This window comes from Schistosoma mansoni, chromosome W (genome assembly GCF_000237925.1).
Source record: "Schistosoma mansoni strain Puerto Rico chromosome W, complete genome".
Lineage (NCBI taxonomy): Eukaryota > Metazoa > Platyhelminthes > Trematoda > Strigeidida > Schistosomatidae > Schistosoma > Schistosoma mansoni.
Genome location: NC_031502.1, coordinates 3,578,827 through 3,598,610, shown reverse-complemented (window position 1 = coordinate 3,598,610; position 19,784 = coordinate 3,578,827). Strand labels below are relative to the sequence as shown.

At 34.0% G+C, this 19,784-nt stretch overlaps 1 protein-coding gene across 1 annotated transcript in view; it reads right to left on the bottom strand.

The window, feature by feature from the left end:
- The window catches only part of Smp_169560 (subfamily M23B non-peptidase homologue (M23 family)), a gene marked incomplete at its 5' end in the record, with an annotated part of 56,711 nt that overhangs the window by 22,319 nt on the left and 14,608 nt on the right, over positions 1-19,784 (bottom strand). Inside the window, 10 exons of the mRNA XM_018799947.1 lie at positions 407-679; positions 2,304-2,588; positions 8,666-8,822; positions 8,955-9,313; positions 12,772-12,868; positions 13,807-13,949; positions 15,110-15,218; positions 16,436-16,603; positions 17,758-17,811; positions 19,496-19,671. Of these exons, the coding sequence (XP_018653809.1) occupies positions 407-679; positions 2,304-2,588; positions 8,666-8,822; positions 8,955-9,313; positions 12,772-12,868; positions 13,807-13,949; positions 15,110-15,218; positions 16,436-16,603; positions 17,758-17,811; positions 19,496-19,671 (1,821 nt within the window). The remainder of the gene's footprint in view (positions 1-406; positions 680-2,303; positions 2,589-8,665; positions 8,823-8,954; positions 9,314-12,771; positions 12,869-13,806; positions 13,950-15,109; positions 15,219-16,435; positions 16,604-17,757; positions 17,812-19,495; positions 19,672-19,784) is intronic.

Here is a 19,784-nt window from a genome sequence, read left to right as displayed (position 1 = left end):
TCTTAATTTTGAATAGGACAACTGAGTATAATACGTAATACTGGTATTTATAAAATGTCACTTCTTACTGAGTTAATTATCTTAAAAAAAGTAAGAGTTTACGTGTACTACCACACGTTGGTGATGATCATCCTAATGAGTTTATAGTTTCAATACTTTTTGATGCATGATGTAAGTTTACAGGATAATGGGAACTGATTTTTAGCTTCGTAAGCGCAAACTTACATGATTAAAAATTCGATTCTATTTACCAGTGAAAACAAAATCTTACGCCTATACAATGACAATAATCAATGTTATATGTCTGTTAGTGTTTTACGACAAGGCCTATCTGAAACCCATAGGTCAGTCAGTCACGATCAACGTAGATGTATAACCACACGTACATACGAACATACACGTTTACCTCGTCTATCATCCATAACAGTTGTTTGCCGTTGCTGTTGTTGTAGTAACAGATCCAGTTTAGGAAATTGGCAAATAAAACTTTTTTCCTCCATACAATCATTAATATCCCATGAATAATGGTGATGTTTATCAGTGACTGAGATACAATTTTCAGGATGTTTTAGTTCATTCAATGTAGCAGAAGTATCGATTGAAGGAAATACAGAGAAATCCATAACTGAACCATCACTCCATACTAAATTCACCGATGACGTAGGTTTTATACCAGAATCTGTAGTTAGGGTTCAAAAAGACAGAGAGGTATGCGGAGATGAGTATAAAGATATAGGAAAAAGACGATACAACAATATAGTTGACAGTTAAATTTCTCTATGACATTCAATTAACATTCTATTGAGGATACTACTGTACACTCGAGAAGTGTAGAAATACATGATACAGAAAGGGATTACTATACAAGAATTTTAGATGATTGAATTATGAAAAACTTACACAGCAGCCATTGCTTGAGCACATACCTTATTCATTGATACCCCCTACATTCTAATTGGTTTGACTATCTCACAGACATTTTAGAAGTCGACGAAGGATAGTCAGGTATAGTATTCTTTCACCAGTTCAATCATTACTAATTAAGCTCAAAATAAACAGGAAGACTAATTTTCAGCGAAATGTTTTTCTTCATCTGCGATTTACTGCAACACAGCATCGCATACACACATATACATTTTATTATGATTAAGAGTAATGGAATAAGGTATTTGTACGTGCATTTGTAGCAGATCTGCAACTCAGTGCTAAATATGTGTCCAATATCTAGCATTTTTCGGTTCATCTGGTACAGTTAAAATATTGAGGTTAAGACAAATAAACACTAACACCGACACATCTATGTGCTATTTTCTTGCAAACTAATCCGTAATAAAGAAATATAAACTTGCAGAACTATGGATAGTGTGGCTGCGTCAATGATCACAACAGTAAGATAAAGTTAAACAATAAAACTTCAACAGTTTATTCTTTCGACCTGGATTCCGATTGCGTGGTTTGCGTTGATGCTGGTCGTGTTATTGTTTGCTGAATATATATATATATATATATATATATATATATATGCAGAAAGCAACTTCACAAAACAATGATTGAAGTTTGAGATGTAAATTGTTGTGTGATGGCTCAGTGGTCTAGAAGTTAAGCACTCGTTTTGACACTTGAAAGTTCTAGGGCAAGCCCCCAGCAAGGTCGTGGATACGCACTGTTTAGGAGTCTTATGCCGGGATGAGAGAACTTACCAGTAATTCCTGATCTTCAGTGATTTTCTAACTAGCAGTAGTCTGTGATATATACTGTGAAATAGAAATTAGTTATGCTCTTACGATGAAGATGAAAATATAGTTAAATGTAAAAGATACGCTTAGATTATAAGTAATAAACTTTCCTCTTGATTCAGAGTGAGCTGCTTTGTTTTGTATATATATATATATATACCACTTAGAAGTCATTTCTTTCCTGCAACAGTTTTTCAACAACCTCCACATTCCCTTCACGGTATTAGTATTGTGATCACATACAAGATCTACGAAGTGTTACTTGTTGACAATATTCTAGTCTACCGAGACATTTTTACGCTCTCGTCATCAATATACACACTAGTATCTAGCAGCAATGGACTAGTTTTTAAAAAATACCAACAGCAGTTGGATTTTTTTGTATTTACAAGGGATCAAATGAACCAGATACTTGTCGGCCAAATAAACGTCATAAATTTGAGTAATCCTAAGAAAATGATGATTGTTCGTATCGGTATTTATACACACATAAAAATCCCAAGTATTTAAGATAAGGTTAGAATTGTGATTACAAACATAAATTTTTAACGAGGAAAATAATCTTACAAAAGGCTTTCAAACCAATCCAGAACGACGATGATAATGATCTGTTAATTAGAAATTGTAATTCTTCTGAAGAATGTACAGAAGCCAAATGACCATTGTTTGATGATCGGTGGTTTACAAGGTAACCGGCCTTTTCTTGACAGACACGTTCTGCGTTTGACCAACTCGTTCTATCGCGTACCGATGGTAACCAATAACAATTCTCTCTAAATGATATCCAACCTTTTGGACATAATGGTAAATTCACTTGTTGCTGTTTAATATTTGTCGGCAATCGTTTTTTCCCTATAATGCGTATTTTAAAAAGGAGAAACGCAATGGGAATGAACAACAATTTGAATATTACAGTTTACGTAAAGGATTTAAATTTGTATAAAAACCAATGAAAACTGGGAAGCAGTGGATCTGTAAAGAGTTTTGAAAGATGTCCGCACGCACAACTTTACCAGGAATTATACAAGTGGCCTTGAGAATTCGCGGTCAACATTTAAATCACCGAGTTGGTATTAAATGGTTAACATCTTTGATTTCGATCGGTTCGTGATGTTGCGCATCACCACTTTATTCATTGGAATTGTGAACGAGCACTGTTTTGAAGTCCCATGCTAGGACGAACCAGACTCCAAATGTTTTCTACCTTTCAATTTATGTGAAATCGATGGTAGTTTGTTGTTTGAAACCTCAAAGTCGGATACAATATCAACCCTGCCAGAGTGTTTGTAATCGAGATTCTTATTACATTTCCTATTAGCTGAACGAAAGAAAAAACTTGCAGTATATATATATATAAACACTGTATATATATTGTAATGAAAAGTTAAGAGCAAAAAATATAGCTGAGAAAAACCAAATGAAAAGGAAGGATTTCAAAAATGTCTTTAAAACGATAAAAAGTTGAATGTTTAAGCGAAGATAACTTTATAAGTGGTGAATGTAATACTTCAAACTGATTTTGAGATATTTTTAAGCTGTAACAAGAACGATTATGCCTGTTGAGGTTTACGGTTAGCCTACGATACTTACGGATTAAGGAACAGTTTAGCTACTTTAATAAGAACGCTTTTATTACAGACTTGATAACTACAGCTGGCACACCACACTTTAGCGTTCACACAGGAAGAAGACAAAGTGTAGAAGGAACTTAATATTCACGTAGGACAAATTAAAACAGTAAAATTCAGTGCATATAAGAACGAAAGCATGACTAACGAGGATACGGAAAATTAGGTAAACGTTTTGCTAACCAACCAGAAAAGAGGAAGAAACATGAGAAAAACTGAATTAGGGAATAAGCATTGCTGGTTACAGTTACTAATAAGATCATAACATTATTTCCAAAACTTAAGTAACCACATGATCACTTTAACATGGTACGTTACTTAATGTTCTCAACCATAAATAATAGTGATCCCATAAAATGCAACGAAGAGGTTTGTATCTATTGACATGGTACTTACTCGTGTTCCTCGACTTCTTTGTAAACTGGTTCCATGTCTAGCGTTTTGGATATCTCAAACTATCTTCGGACCTACTCAAATTGCTGTACCAACCACCTTATATATCAAGCTTCGTACTGTTTAGGCTTTGCTAAAAGATATTCTAACTAACACAACCGAATATGAAGATTTATTTTATCAATTAATTTGCTACTTATATTACTCATTCAATGTTGTTAAGATAGCATTGCTTATAGTCAAATACTCGTACCTTAACAGTAACTTCATATTTTTTCAGTTATGTTATGAAGACTCACTGACACATGTGTGAAAACATTATAACGACGATAACACAAAATGGTACAACCGTAATTTTCTTAAAAAACGACCTCATTTCTTATTGGTTAGCTTATTTAAATTAAATTAAGCACATGAATAGTGTAGAAATGGTGCGTATACAAACTGAGAGAACACTTTGTAATAATAGTAATAATAATAACAATGATAACAATAATAATAAAATGTAACAGTGCGGTCGTCTGCAAATGACTCGACCTATATAATGCAGAGTGGATGTTAGACCTTATCATACTAAAAGTTTTTTCTTCTGTTTACTTTTGGTAAAAAAAGAGTTATCCAGGGTCTTTTAATTGTAAAGGAAATTTTGGCAAAAGTTTAACAAACGGATAAAGCAATAAGAATAGAGAAAACATCTAGTGGGTTATTGCGATACATTCAAAAATGAATGGATTTTATCACATATTATATAAAGCGACCAGTAGAAAAAACTTTGTATGGTTGTTTAAGATGGCAGTGGATAGTTGATTTTTACGAGAATGGAACAAAAATGATGCTGAGAAACATGACAAATGTTCATTCTTTCCACGTTAATCAATCAATACTGTGTTTGGTGACTTCCTAGACTATAGATGTTCTCAATATTACCATATTTCATTTCTATCAAATTCGATCATTTTACTTGTTAATATTGTTAAGTCTCTGACTCGGTAAGATGCAGGAATTCAGCGTTCCTACCCTTCCACCATTGTGTTAACTATATCAATAGCTTGTTTGGTAAGTCAACATAAGTCCACCAATCGATTGTGAAAATATCTACCTGAAGTTATCATTCGACAAGCGTTTGTGTAAACAATGGAAGCGAAGCGGTTGTTAAAGAAAATATGATAGGGAAGGGATGGTCAAATAGAGAGAACGACCTTCTAATCTTTTCGTGAAGTGCTATGGTGAATGGAATCTATGTAGTAAATGAGCAGCCGAAATACATTTCAGTGGTGCTCACAGTTAAAAAGACAGCGAAAAAGTGATTTCAATTAAAGGTGTCAAGTGCATAAAACGTCCAAATATTTCATTTGGATTGTGTATAACACTGAAGTAAACTCTGTTCCTGCTTAATCCCTAACCGTAACCAAGATCATGGGAACTTCCAAAAATTTATTTGTGTCCGAATAATGGTTTGAAAAAACGAATAATCTATATGCATATAAATTTATTCTCATAACGTCATTATTTTCCATGTACAGACAAGACAGCCTCTAGAAACTTTTCATACATTCACTAATTAGGTAAAATCTCTTTACATTTTGTAATATTCTTTTTTTTCCATTAACTATTCATTTTAAAAAGGTACTTTCTAATTGGCTAACTAATGACTAAAACATGCCAAGGTTGTTTTAAGCTCGTCCGTCTTCTAAGCTTTTACAGAACTTCTAGTCTGCTTTGCATTTACATAAACATTTTTGGCGGGTAGAAAAAAGATATATTGACAGCAAGAACGGCACGTTTTGTTGATAACCAGTGGATTGCAGCAATCCTGGTGTGCAGCTAAAGAACTACATGTAATTCTTACATGCAAGATAGAGAACAATAACTGAAAACTGCGTTTCCGATTTAAGTTAATATTACGTATTTGTGACTGGAACGCTTCAAGACTGAAATGTAATCGAAGGTGTACATAGAAAATAAACGAACGAACAAAATATATTTCTTTTATGAGATTAATTATCAGTTTTTCAACTTTCAAGTGTGCAATAGTCCAGTATTTTTGTATATTTCCAGTGAAAATTATACTATTATATGCAGAACGCATCCAGTAAATGAATGGAATAATGGCCAAACATGCTGTATAGAATATACATGTGAAATTCCAAAAAAAGGACGAATAGAGTCCGAGTGTTTCCCTCAATGATAGATACAAACCTAGTGATAATATAAATTAATTAACGAAGTAAGAGAGAGTATTTCAACTGTTTTACGTAAAAGGATACACTATATTGGACGGGAGGGTGATCATTTACGAGAGAACATTATGTTGCCTCGCAGAGAAAAGGCATTTTATCACACAAAGGATTAGTATATATGGTTGACCAACCGAATAATAGGTTGATACATGGAATATATAACTTTCTAGATTTAAATGGGTTGGCCCCGTCAAAGTGAGAATTGAAAGTGTAAACCCAAAAGAAAAAATAAGTTTGTGGTATCAAAGTTGACAGTGGTTTATTTATTTTGTACATTCAATTCTCTTGGGTATGTATCATTTAGTTATAATTAACGTAGAGATTGGCATAAATGTATGTTAGTCCACGTTGTCATAACACAGTATAATGAAATGAGATTTACTAGATGAATGACAAAGGAGTCAAAATAATGTACTGGTATCAACAATACTGAAAATGACTAAACATTGAGAATGATGCATCAGAAAGCCAGAATGGAGAATTGCACACAAATGAATATTGCAACTTAATATTAAGGAAAAGATAAAGAGTGAATGTAACTAAGTCACCAGACATGTAAATCACTGGTTAGTTTTAATATGATATAGAAAATTTGCAATTTAGATGGACAAGCCAAATGATTTTATTACAGAGCTTTCATTTTCATCCATCTTCAGAACCTAATTCACGTGGAAGTGAGTTTCGCACTCAATATTATATCAGCTAGCTATGATGATTTTCTTTGTAATTGAATGTTTTGTGCAGATTATGTTATCTTTATTTGTTACTTGGTTCAGGTGGACTAAATTTGCTGATTGGGCTCTTCTGTATGAGTTCATGGATTGGGTCAATGTCAATATACCTGGTGGTTAGTGACTGATTTGAATGATAAGCCAATTTCCGGCATTCCAACAGAACTTGCAATCCGAAATTTCGACGTATCTCCAATCGGATTCATGTTCACGGTTGACTACATGCATGGATTTGAGACAGTGCATTGTGTCACTTCATTGCTGACATATGTTCAAGCATGCATAAATAAAGGATATGTCCAATGTGCTAAATGTAGTATTTCTCGCAATTGGTTTAATTTATTTTGCAGATAATTTTGAATTCGCTTTCTTTCCCTGTTCTGTAATTTGGAATACATAGAATGGAACCAATTTAATGTGTCGACTTATAAGCGACGATGCCTATAGAAAAGTATTTCAGAATCCATGTCATAGTTTAGGAAATCTGTCTCTCTTGGTCTCCAGTGTTGGTACTTTGACAGTATATTTATTCGATAGACACCATTTAATGAAATTTTAGAGTACCTACGCAAACGGAAGACGGATAGAAAATAGTTTCTACATGTTTCCGTGTAGCAAACGTGTAGTAGCGGGTTTCAACTCTTCTAAAGTGAATGTAAGCTCAGCAATTAATCCATCTAACCCAAGTAACACAACGCAAACAAAATGAATTCATTGGCCAACAATTTTTCAAAGGAAAATACATTGAAATTAAACGAGAACGTATGGGCTTATTATTACTAAAACAAAAAACCTTAGAAAATTATCTCAGTACTGTATAAACAAGATAAATGATTGAATAATAAAAATGAGTATGTTATTTTAAACCAATAAATCAATGAATCATCTTAAAATGAAAAAAACACAGCTAAAACACAAAATAAAATGTACAAATCAATCAATATGCAAAACCAGTAAGAATTATATTTTGAGAGTTGTGATACATTTGTATATTTAGACAATGACTGCAAACACTAAACTGTCTGTAACTACGTTATGTTTAACAAGAGTAACGTATGTGTTATTGAGTGAAGGATTTAGACATTATCGTTGTTTATACTTAACGGCTGAGAAAATTAACACTAGGGTTCAAGGCCGTCCCAATGACTAGTGAGTGAATGAAGCTTATGTATGAAATGTCACGTACTAGCCACTCACAACTCAAAAAAAGATTCAATCAATCTGCAAATACGTGGAAATATTAATAGTTAAGACACCTGATTAAAACATACGTATAACATAATTAAAGAGAATCACTCAGCTTCCCATAGGTAAAAACACAGTAAATACGGCTCACAAGTCGTGTGTCAGCTCTTAACAGAAGTTGATGCTGACATTTTGTTAGAAAAGTCGAAATATGCATCGTGACTAAGCTCAAATAACGCAAAATAAACAAAGTCAAGTACACGAATTTGTATTTATATTCAGCAAATATCCTATTTTGATTTTAATACAAACACATTACATTACTGCCGAACAACACGAATTCTAATATTAAAATAGTAAACACTAAAATCTGATCAAATAAAATAGATGTAGATTTTTTAGAAAATGCGAAGTGTGATACAATTTCTCCTTTTGCGACCCAGCTATTCCTATCCCCCAGTAATCTTGGACACCAGTACTCTAACAATGCAGCAATGGTCTACCGGTCAAAGAACTTCACTTTTGATTAGCACTTTTCAGTGTAGAACCTGACACTATTAAGTTGTGTCCAGAACATGAATAGGTTATTAGCTTTCATTACATAATTTAAATCAATTAATTAAGTAGAGTACACACAGATAAACATTTCATAAAATTACATGATCGAGATAAATTACCATAAACCTTACCCAGTTTGTATGAACAAATGCTTTCTAAATGCATTGAACAATTAGACATCTGTATTAAATTACCATCATAAATTGACATAGTGAAACAATAGAAATATGATTCATTATTGTCCTTATTCAGTGAAATTGCTTTACTATCCTTATGTTGAAAAAGCCCAGAAAAATCTATTAAATTAGTTCCAGTTGTTTGTAAAGAATTATCTTCGGATATTAGAAGACTCTAAGGAAGAGAAAAAATGTAACACAACAATACAAAAAGAGATCGAAATGATCTTGGATTTGTGAATATTACGGATTAATGGTTAAGTCAATGGTTGTTATAAATTATCATATATATATATATACTACTTACCGAACCTCGTGTATGGTTCATTTTTAAACCAACCCAAATACTTCTACTAGTAGGGCTAATAGTTTTAGATAGAAGACGCATAAACGCCGCTTCAACTGGACTTTGTGGAGTTGCTATAACTGGACAAAAGATGGTACCCAATGATTGTGGATTTGTCAAACAATTCACATTAGTAGCGTGTGTCGACAACAAACAATGGCCACTTATTTCATCATGGAAGTCAACAATACTACGTTGTGAATCTCGTGGTGCAATCACAGAATAACAAGTATTATTAAACATATAAAAATCAGATGAACAATCACCATGTTTCAACATTCCCAAAAGTTGCGTCATGTTAGATTTATCCGATGTTCTAGCTACATATATGTAGATGAGGAAAGCGAAAGGAAGAAAAACAAATATATACACATAGTTGCACAAGTGAATATATACATAAATTGTCAAAAAAACACAACAGAAAAAAGTCACAACAAGATCCCTAAAACGAAAAAGGGATTCAGATGTAAGTCGAATAGAATAGCGCAAAACATTTTCATTCATACATTGTGTGTTAATCTACATGAATTAAAAAAAGATGTAACGTTTCACATGAAATTTACTAGGGAATAACTACTTCTAATTTACATTAAAAGCAAAAATAATATTTAGAGTATAGTGTTGCGTGAATTAATATTGAATAAAGGTAAAGATTACATAATTACAATACGATGAATTGAAAGTTACTGAGGAGTAGTAAGGATCTAATTGAAATGTATTGGTGATCGATAAACAAAATAGAGTGGAGGAGAAAGGAGGCAATAACAAAAAAAATCTGATTTATTGAACGCTTGTGACACTGACTTCCTAATTAACACTTTTAGACTTGAAAGATCTTTATTCATTTATTTATTTGAACACATAAATATTGGTACAAAAGGGCACCAGATATATATGCACCGCACAAATCTCATTTGCTTTCTGTCAGGGCTGTGATACTGCTCAGGTGCCCAAACTGAAGCAGGTGGTTTTCTTAGAAGGCCACACCCTGAGCCTTTGACCTAAAGGTCTGATCCACAAAGCAGTGGAACATCGTAAGGAGATGCTGTCCCATGGTAGCCGGTGACCAATGATCGATACATATGCCATTTGTTCTCTCAGGATCCTAGAGCCCATGTGCACTATTGGTTGGAAATCAGGGTTTTCCAACTCCCCTAGGTGGACTCGCCTTGTCCACTAACCCGGTTAAAGTGCCGGACATTCGCTTTTCGTCCTCTCACTTTCGTGAACAACACCCCCGCCACGAGAAGGCAGTGAGTAGGACTTCCCTGGCAGAGGCTATATACGCGTGACCATATGAGAGCATTTGGAGAGGGAGAGCGGACTCTCCCCACTCTCGGCCGTACCAGGGCCAACTTAAAGCCGAATGAAAATACAAAACAAGAGTTTGACTTATGAAGTTTATTAAAGACCTGTTCACATTGTCATGGAACTGGCCTTAGAGTTTTATAGACAAAAATGCTGAAATTAATAATAATTTGAGTACGTAACTAATCAGCAGGGAAAAACAAATACAGTGGCTTCGATATTTTACTGGGAAATGATAACAGCGACTAAGTTGCAGTATTTAGTTTTACTTAATGCAGATTTGATCACACACTACAAACATCTACTTTTTATAATTCAGAAGACAAGAAATTTAAATACTTTTGACTTCAATAGTATTTGACACAGATCAATGTATAGCTCAAAAAATTACGTGTGAATATATTTGATGTTGAGTTACATTTTCTAAGTATGACAGTTAGTGATACTAGTGTATTTAACGAGAACTCAAATGGTGACAACCATTTGAATACAAAATTACAGAGTTCTTTGATAAAATGTGAAAACCATACATTCAATACTTCGTTTGCAAATCCTCCATCAACTGTCTCAAACTTCATTGCTATAACAATTACTCTCTGTATGCGTTCTCTTCGATCCAATCTTCTCAACCTTCTGTTGCCAGGCATTCCACTTCTGATTGGCGTTATATACTACTTATGACAGCATAAGAAGCATACACCATACTACTACTCAGTTACATAAACCGAAGAAAATGTAGCAGAACTCTTTTCCAGTAAACGTGTCAACTAATTGATTGAAGGTCGACTTCTAAAATTATCAGGTCACTACGAAAAACTACACAGATAAAAATTGAAAAATATGAACGGGTAATAACTATGATCATCATTAGTCGCATGACTGAACATCCGTTATGTTTTGAGTTGCTTGGTTGCATAATCAGTGTTAAATTAACAACAAAATATAACTACATATGATGGTAGGATAATCACATCCATAGCAAGAAAGCATGAATTAGAATGGATAAGTGGATCTCACGTCAAAGGACATACACAATATACTTTAGTGCTTATCAATAAGAATGCCTAATTTATTATGAACGTACAAATTACACACGTAATATAATTTTCAAGAGTGGGTAAAAAAGTGGATTAATCAAACCGGGGAATTTCCAATGTACCCTCATCCGAGATCATCATATTTGTTTATTTCTACCTGCTAATAAGATCAACCGGGAAATATGTTTTTTTTAAAAATTGAAGAGAATAAAAAGTTATCTTCAAATTATCCAGCAGCACGAAAAAATGCTAGATAAAAGTTCGAATAGTATGTGTCGTAAAATAATTTGTATTCACTGACAGATATGGGTCAACTGCTGGAAATAATATGAGAACATCATATCAAAACGGTATTCAAACGAAAGCGAAAAGACATATTATCTTAACTTCATTACTGTAAAATCTTATATTAATTATGAAGTGTGTCAACCAGATTCTCAGCTTCACTGCTCGAAATAACATGGCTGAGAAAATGAGAAAAAATTAATTATTTCGAATAATTACAACACTTTTTGAAAATAGACTCTTCATTGGATATTTAAAGAACTGTGTTTTAGATAAGTTATGAAAATAAAGAGGCAAACAAAAAAGGACCGAATTTCAAAGCTCTAAAAATTTTATCCCATCCCCTGTTCGATGTTTGCCAGCAATAATAAGTGCCTCGTCGATGGTTGTCCTTTGAGTGGTTGCCCTTATTGATGTGTGCCCTTTATCACTCGCCTTTTCGCTCGCGATCTTGGATCTACAGACCTTGAAAATCAATCAAATTCACCAGTGTACTTGGCATAATTGGAGTTTCAACATTAATCATCACTACAGGGAAGCGATTAGCAGTTAAACTGTACCCAACATCCATTTAACGACTTGAGATTAAGACATTTTTTCACACTAGCAGGTATCTAGTATATTCATTAGTAAGGGATTGTGGAGAAGGTTGAACTTTATTGACATCACAAAATGATTTAGCTAAACAACCATTAGAACCTGGAAGCACTGGATGACTGTTTTGCCCCAGTATGGTACTCCTCGGCAATGAACTTTTACGACTCCGCAAACGGGGATCGAACCCAGGCCCTTCGGCATCTCTTGACAATCAGGTCGAGATCCAACGTAGTCTAACCCTGTGGAGAATGACGTAGTTGCCCACTGAAGACGTTGGAAAATGGTCACACAATGTCGTGGATTGATTGAAGTTAGACAGTACCATTGTTGGATGCCAACTTAGTGGTTTGGAGGTTAAGCGTTCCCTCGTCACACCGAAGATAATGGGTTCGACTCCCACATTCGGAGTCGTGAGTGAGCACAGTTGAGGAGTTTACATATATTAGGACGAAACGGCCGTCCATGGCTTCCGGATTTTCAATGGTGGTCTATTATTGATAGGATGATAGGAGGCAATAAAGATAATGTACATTTCACAAATAAAAACTTACATGGTTTAACCTCACAAATATAACCGAATTTCTTGTTGCACAGTTCATTACTCCATGTACCAATTGAATCTAGTTCGTGATGCATTATAGCACAACTCTAAGTACATTATGAAGATGCATTTTAAAAACAAAAGAGTATGAGAAAGAAAGCGACAATAATAAGAAATAATTAAATGAATCACTTCACAGCACTAACAAATAACTGCGTTTCAGTCAAAATTATACTGACTTTGTGTATCAGGACTAACAATTCTATCTAGATGGCGCCCACATCAATGTAGAGTATAAAAAGATTTAAATTCCAAACTTTAAGTGAAAGTGCCGCAATTTGGCTAAGAATCTACGATTTCATGAATGGATACATATTTTCTACATATAATAAATCAGTTGTCAAACTCCTGTTAATCATTATGCAATGAATTCACAGAATGAGTAGGCCGGAACGTTTCTATTAAAATTACTCAATTCATTCTTGACTTGAAAAGGTCTTGTGGAGATTGATTTGTCAGTTAGTAATACATAACGTAGAACTTAACAGATATATTCACCGGTGCACATTAGCAGAGCGATATAGTTTTACTTGAAGATTGTTCTTAGATTGGTAAAAGCAACAACAGTATCACTAATTGTGGAAAAGACAAAGTATAGGAAAAGAAAAAAAAAGATATACATAGATTTGGGGATTAGGGTTCTAAAGGAAACCATCTAGGGCAGTGCTAACGGTTCTGAGCGATGTCACCAAATTTCTACAATCATTGTTTACGATAATCACGCGAACTCTAACCCGGTAGTCTACACATATTAACATAACCTAGTTCAATGGTGAATGCTGTCATGAAGTGGTGCCACTTCTTGGTTTTTCCGCTACTAGATTACTAGATGAACATTCTCATATTTGGACTAAATGGCCGTCTAGTCCTCTTAGATTTTCAGTGGTACTTTAAGACCAGTTTGTGACTTAAATAAACCATAAAAATAAGATTCTACTCAATCATAACTTTAACCAAACTCAAAATAAACAATTGCGAGTCTTACAGATCCATTAGCATTTGGTTCTGTGAGGCGCCAATTTGTATAGACAACATCATGCTGATTAATCCATGTATGAATATTTTGTTCAGAACGTAAACCGATCCATGCAGAAAATTGTTGATTATCCATAAGAACAGTTAAACCATCTTAAATAAAGCAAGACAATAAAACAATGATGATAATAGGGTGTCAGCTGGTTTCTTTTTTATACAGAGTTAAGCAGTGGTAATGACAATCATTTTCAGGTCAATTCTAACACTGGCCAATCAACAGAGCAGTAGCAGTTGGTAAAAAGTAATGGCTGACGGTGTCAGTACGTAGCATTGCTTTGTGAAATTGAATTATGTCGAAAATTGAGTTTTACTAACATAGATATTGTTTTTACATCAAGTAATTTAGCTGTCATCAAATAAATTTCGACTACGACTACTACTACTACTGATCCACTGTGACAACATGGATTGATGCATTTTTTGGGCTAGGACCAACGTTGTTTTTAATGAAATAAACATCGTGGAGGAAATGAATTTACGAATGATAAAAGACCCCACTGATTTATACTGCTGAAGGTAAGAGTAGTTTAAGTTTAGTAAGGGAAACAATATCAAGTAAGAATAAGTTATACCTGTTCAACTGAAAAGATTAAGTAAATGTACATGACGGTTACCTCACTCATTGAAGAAGGAATACAATGAGAATTTAAAAAGCATAAAATGATGCTGAAACCGAATGTAAAGAACGAATGCATCTAAGTCAGGACAACCAATTTTGCGTCATCTCATCTAAGATCGCAAATCACTGGTCAGAATTATCTCACAGATCGCAACCAAATAGTTTATACACATATTACAGCACGGTGCAAGATAACAATCAATAACTTTATAAGAAGCTGAAGTTATTCGGTTGAAAATGACCATTTTTCTTCCTGTAAACACAGCTTACTATTTGATAGGAAAATAGCTACGAACTGTCATCATTAAGTTACTTTCACTACGGTGACGAATAAAAATGGCGTTAAGTGAGGTTTGATGGGTAAACGAATTTGCTTGGCAAAAGCACAGTTGAAAAGTATCCTCTATGAGTAATACAGTTTCAATTTAAACAGCAACTTCAGATAATCTGAATTAGCAAGAAAATACTTTCAATACATAGTGTATATCATAAACACATACATTCGAAATTCAATCAAATTTCATATGAATTAAAAGTTCTCAAGTAATATATGCATACACGTTGTGACTTCATTTACCATCATATAGAAGACTAGCGAATGAAATACAGTAAATGTATGTGAACATTAGCTTACCTTGCTGTTCATTTGATGATATAGTGGCCAGATGAGCGTCAGCATCCAAAATTCGACATAAGTTAGAAGCAGCTGACCAGTCCACTGCATCATTTTTATTCGCTTTTACCTATTAAAAGTCAGTAACTTTAGTTTAAACATCACAATTAACAGACAATAATTACTAAGAAGCTTAAGATTACCACCATTAAAACAATGTTTAGTGATAAAAACACTATGACAAAAAGAACGTGTTTACAAATTCAAATAGCAATTAAACAAGCCAAAAGACAAAAATGAGTGATTTAATGCACAGAAATGAAAACATGAAATAGATCATTGGTCGAGTTTCGACCACTAAGTCCCAGGTTTAGCTCTCGCTTCACTTACTTTGGTTCAGACAGATGAATATCATTGGCCCTTACACTTAGAGTATAGCTCATAACCAAGTACCTACCTGGCGAATGAGTTAACTATTATAAGACATGAAGACGATAACTTTTTGACTGACAAATGTTGGCAGCAAGAAAACCTTTTGATTGAGATCTCTACAAAATAATCTCCAGACGTCGGCCACAGTGACATAGATTTATTCAGTGTTTTATCATCTTACCCAATATCTTCTTAGTTCACTTGCTAATTTTCCTTTATATTTTGCTGATGTCTTGAGGTAAGTGTGAATTTCAACCGTGCACATTGTTACAAATCCCTATGTTGTTTATGATCGACTAAATGGATGAGTTGTGGCTAGCAAAAATATCAAAGCAAAACCAACCATAGTTCCAGTTATTAAGATGATTAAACATTCGACTTCATAGTAAATATAATTTGAAATGTTACACAAATTTAAAAACAAAACTAAGTTGAAAAACACCCGTAGTCAATCGTGATGAAAAGAACTAGTGAATAACTGGTAAAAATAGACAGAAAATTTAAAGTAAATGTGAAAAGTTAGATGAGTATTTATATGACGAAAACATAGGCAGCACTACCTAGATGTAAATTATTACAGGCTGTGAGTTATTAAGACGTGTACTTAGCTCTTGACAGGAAGCAGGTTGCGCAATTTGATGAGAATCATACGAGCTTTTTCTTCTGTGCAGAGATTTCTTCACTAAACGATCCACAAAGACTAATGAGACTTCCAATATAAGTTGGCTTATTCTGTAACAAAAAAGTATTCAAGCCTTTGTTGTTGTTTGATTTTCAGATAAACTGTAGTACTTCAGATGTCTTTATTCTGTACAATAATCAGAAAGTTATAAGGTAAGCAAAATGCGAAATAACAAATGAGATCACTTTAATACAGGTATGTTGTGCATAAGAAACATAAACTTACCATGAAACAGCTTCCAGATACCAACATAAAACCTTCAGGACATTTAAAAAACAGCATATTGTCATAGGCTTTTTGGATAGATGATAATTTAACTCTGGATGATATCTCAGTTGAACATATATACGGTAATGGTTCAGTGCATGAAATAGTCCCCCATGTATGTAAACCATCAATTTCTGTACAAAAAAATGAAGAGGTTAATAATGATAAAGACAGAAAATCATTTGAAAGTTTTAAATAAAAACAGAACATCGATTAAATTACATGACGTTACTAGATGAGTATTTAAAGCAATTATATTATATTATATTAGACTTAAAGATTTGTTTATGCTATAGACTTACTCTGGAAAGAAAAAAAATTAACTACATTTTATGAATTGGGTTGGAAATTGTTTCTAAGGTGTTTTGATGGAACTTTTTAATTGGAAACGCACATACGCACTAAGGTTTAGGTCGATTGTTTCTTACCTCCATGAGAGGTTTGTGAAGATTGTTAAATTTTCGGACTCCATCAAGTATTGATATTAGTTAAACAACTATTGCGATCCTAGAGGAACTGAACACTTGTTTCATCCTATAATGAGGCACCTCAACAGTCGGCACTCACGCCCTTGTCAGAAAATAGAACCCAACACCTTACATCTCGCGCACGATTGATCAAACTCCGGATCACTGAATCAGCATTCAATAATGTGCATGCTTAGCTTCAATCCATTCACGATATTGTGCGCAATCTTCTATTGCTTGGAGTGGATATATAATTGTCTCACATTCGAAATGGTTGGACTCTACTAGTCACAACCTGTATCGAAGTTAGTGATTCTAGAAAGAGCTTTCGAAACACCAGAATTAGGCAAATATGAATCTCCAAGCAAAATGGTTAAAAGAGGAATAGTTCAACAACTAACTAAGCTTAGAAGATCCAATAATTTTAATGAACTAGAGTGCTTTTATTCACATTTCTGTGAAACAAGAGGAAGACTGGGAATGTACAGATTTTTAGCGTATTGATCAGATCTACAATAAGTTTTACTAAGTATGAACGTTCAAGTTAACAAGTTTTTGTAACTTAATAAGCAATGCAAATCAAAGTAGCCATCGAATGAAAATCCAAACATTATCATTTCTTCCTCTTAGTAATTTATCTGAAACACACATAAATACATATTCGGGTTATTATCACTACAATTGCAAATAACCAGAAACATACATCAAGATAACACTATTTAGTCCAGAAAATATGTGTATGTGAGCGATATTACCCGAAGTAGGTAAGCCAGCACATCAACCTGTATTTTAATGTGGAGTAGATAGTAAAAACGTTTTCAAGCCAACAATTCACCAGCCAATGGTTTCTTATTTTCAAAGAAAGAAAACATATTCTAAACCGAAACAGAAATAAAATAGAAAACAAACACTCACTAGTATCGATATAAACACATTCCTTTTTAGTATTTTGAAATTTCAATTGCCAAAACGTCGATGGTACTGCACCATAAGAAGATATCCACAATAAATGGTCATGTGAATTGAAAAGTCCAATGTAAGCATGAGATAAATTACTATGACTAGTTTCCTATATTTATTTACATAATTAGTAAAATAAGAAATGACTTTTTTTAAAATAAAAAAAAAATATATTGTTCAAAGACAGTATTGAATTTTTAAGTCATAAAGCATAATAAAAAAAGTGTTTTCGGTTTAAAATCCCATGCCAATATGACAAATCCGAATTATCTAAACACCATTTATGGAAATAGGCTTCAGCTGAGATAGTGATTTAGGTTCCGACCTGGGACTTAGTAGCTTAAATTTAAACGCTTTAAGACATCGCTCCATTTACAGGGCGGCTCATGACTAGGTACAAAAAAGAATCTCCAGTAGCAAATAGACTGAAGTTAGTTAATCTGTCAATTCTTTATGAAACCTCTTAGAATAAACATCAACTATATATATCATGGACTTGTTTATCAGTTTTTGATACGTGGAATAACATGGTAAAGACGTTTTTCAAAATTAATTCTTATCGATGAATAATAATGGATATCGAAACATTGAGAATCTGAGTGTCGAAAATGCTAAAAATCTGTATTCCAAATCAATGACCAAACGATGTCAAATGATCAGACACTTCGATTCAACATTCGACCCAGCATGTTCACTTTTGAGTTCTGTAAAATGTGACGAAACAGCCATGATGCTCTACCTGAAACCTGGTGCTCGTGATGAGGACTACCTGTCATAGAATCAACCTTCAAGAATCACAATGAACACTTCCCTTCAACTCACTGGTATGTATTAAAAGAAGCAAACTTGATAGACTTTCGTCAACATTAAGAACTAGAGAAATTTTATATTTGGAATCATGAGTCAATCGAAACTAAATCACCATGGAAAACCTGGAAGCAATGAACGGCCGTTTCGTCCTATTGTGGGACTCCTCGGCGGTGCGCATCCACGATCCCGCCTCGTGAGATTTCCACCCAGGACCTATCAGTCTCACGCACGAGCGCTTAACCACTAGACCCCTGAACCGGCATCGAACGGTGTTGATGTCTAACTTCAACCAATCCATGAAGTTGAGCAACCGTTCACCGCGCTCGCGCGCGAGACTGGTAGGTCCTGGGTTCGAATCTCGCGAGGCGGGATCGTGGATGCACACTGCTGAGTGCCACAATAGAACGAAACGGTCGTCCAGTGCTTCCAGTTTTTCCATGGTGGTCTAGTTTCAATTGACTCAAGATTTCGACTATAAAATAATGAAATCTCCACAAAACCCGTCCTAATAACTGGAGAAATATGATATTGGACACTATTCAGTGCAAATATCTCAGTACCAAAGGTAGTCGCCATCTGAATAGCTCAAAGGCAGCATCGCATACTGTAAAACTGGATGATGTGTGTGGTTAGGAACCCACAGAAAGTATCCACTCCCCCATAACTGAAGGTACACTTCGCCGATGAGTGTTAAGTAAAACGATACCTAGTTTCCCGATCTCCTACTGACTACTTAAAATTTTTAAAAAAAAAACAGAAAATAAAGAAAAGTAACCAGAATACACATACATGTTTCAGAGTATTCATAATAAACATTTGATGCTCTTCACTCGGTACAGTGGCCAGTGTCATGTTATAATTACGACATACATAATCAGCTTCGTAAAAAGTAGCCAATTGTGAAATATAACGTATACAATATGGTTTACTTGATATGTTTGTGCATATTTCGTTATTAACGACTTCTAAACAATAATAAAAGATGATAAACGATGGCAATAACGAAAATAATTACGAGCGCATTGGCATTTGATTTACAAAAATCTAAATAACTTCTAATTTATTTTGAGACGAACAG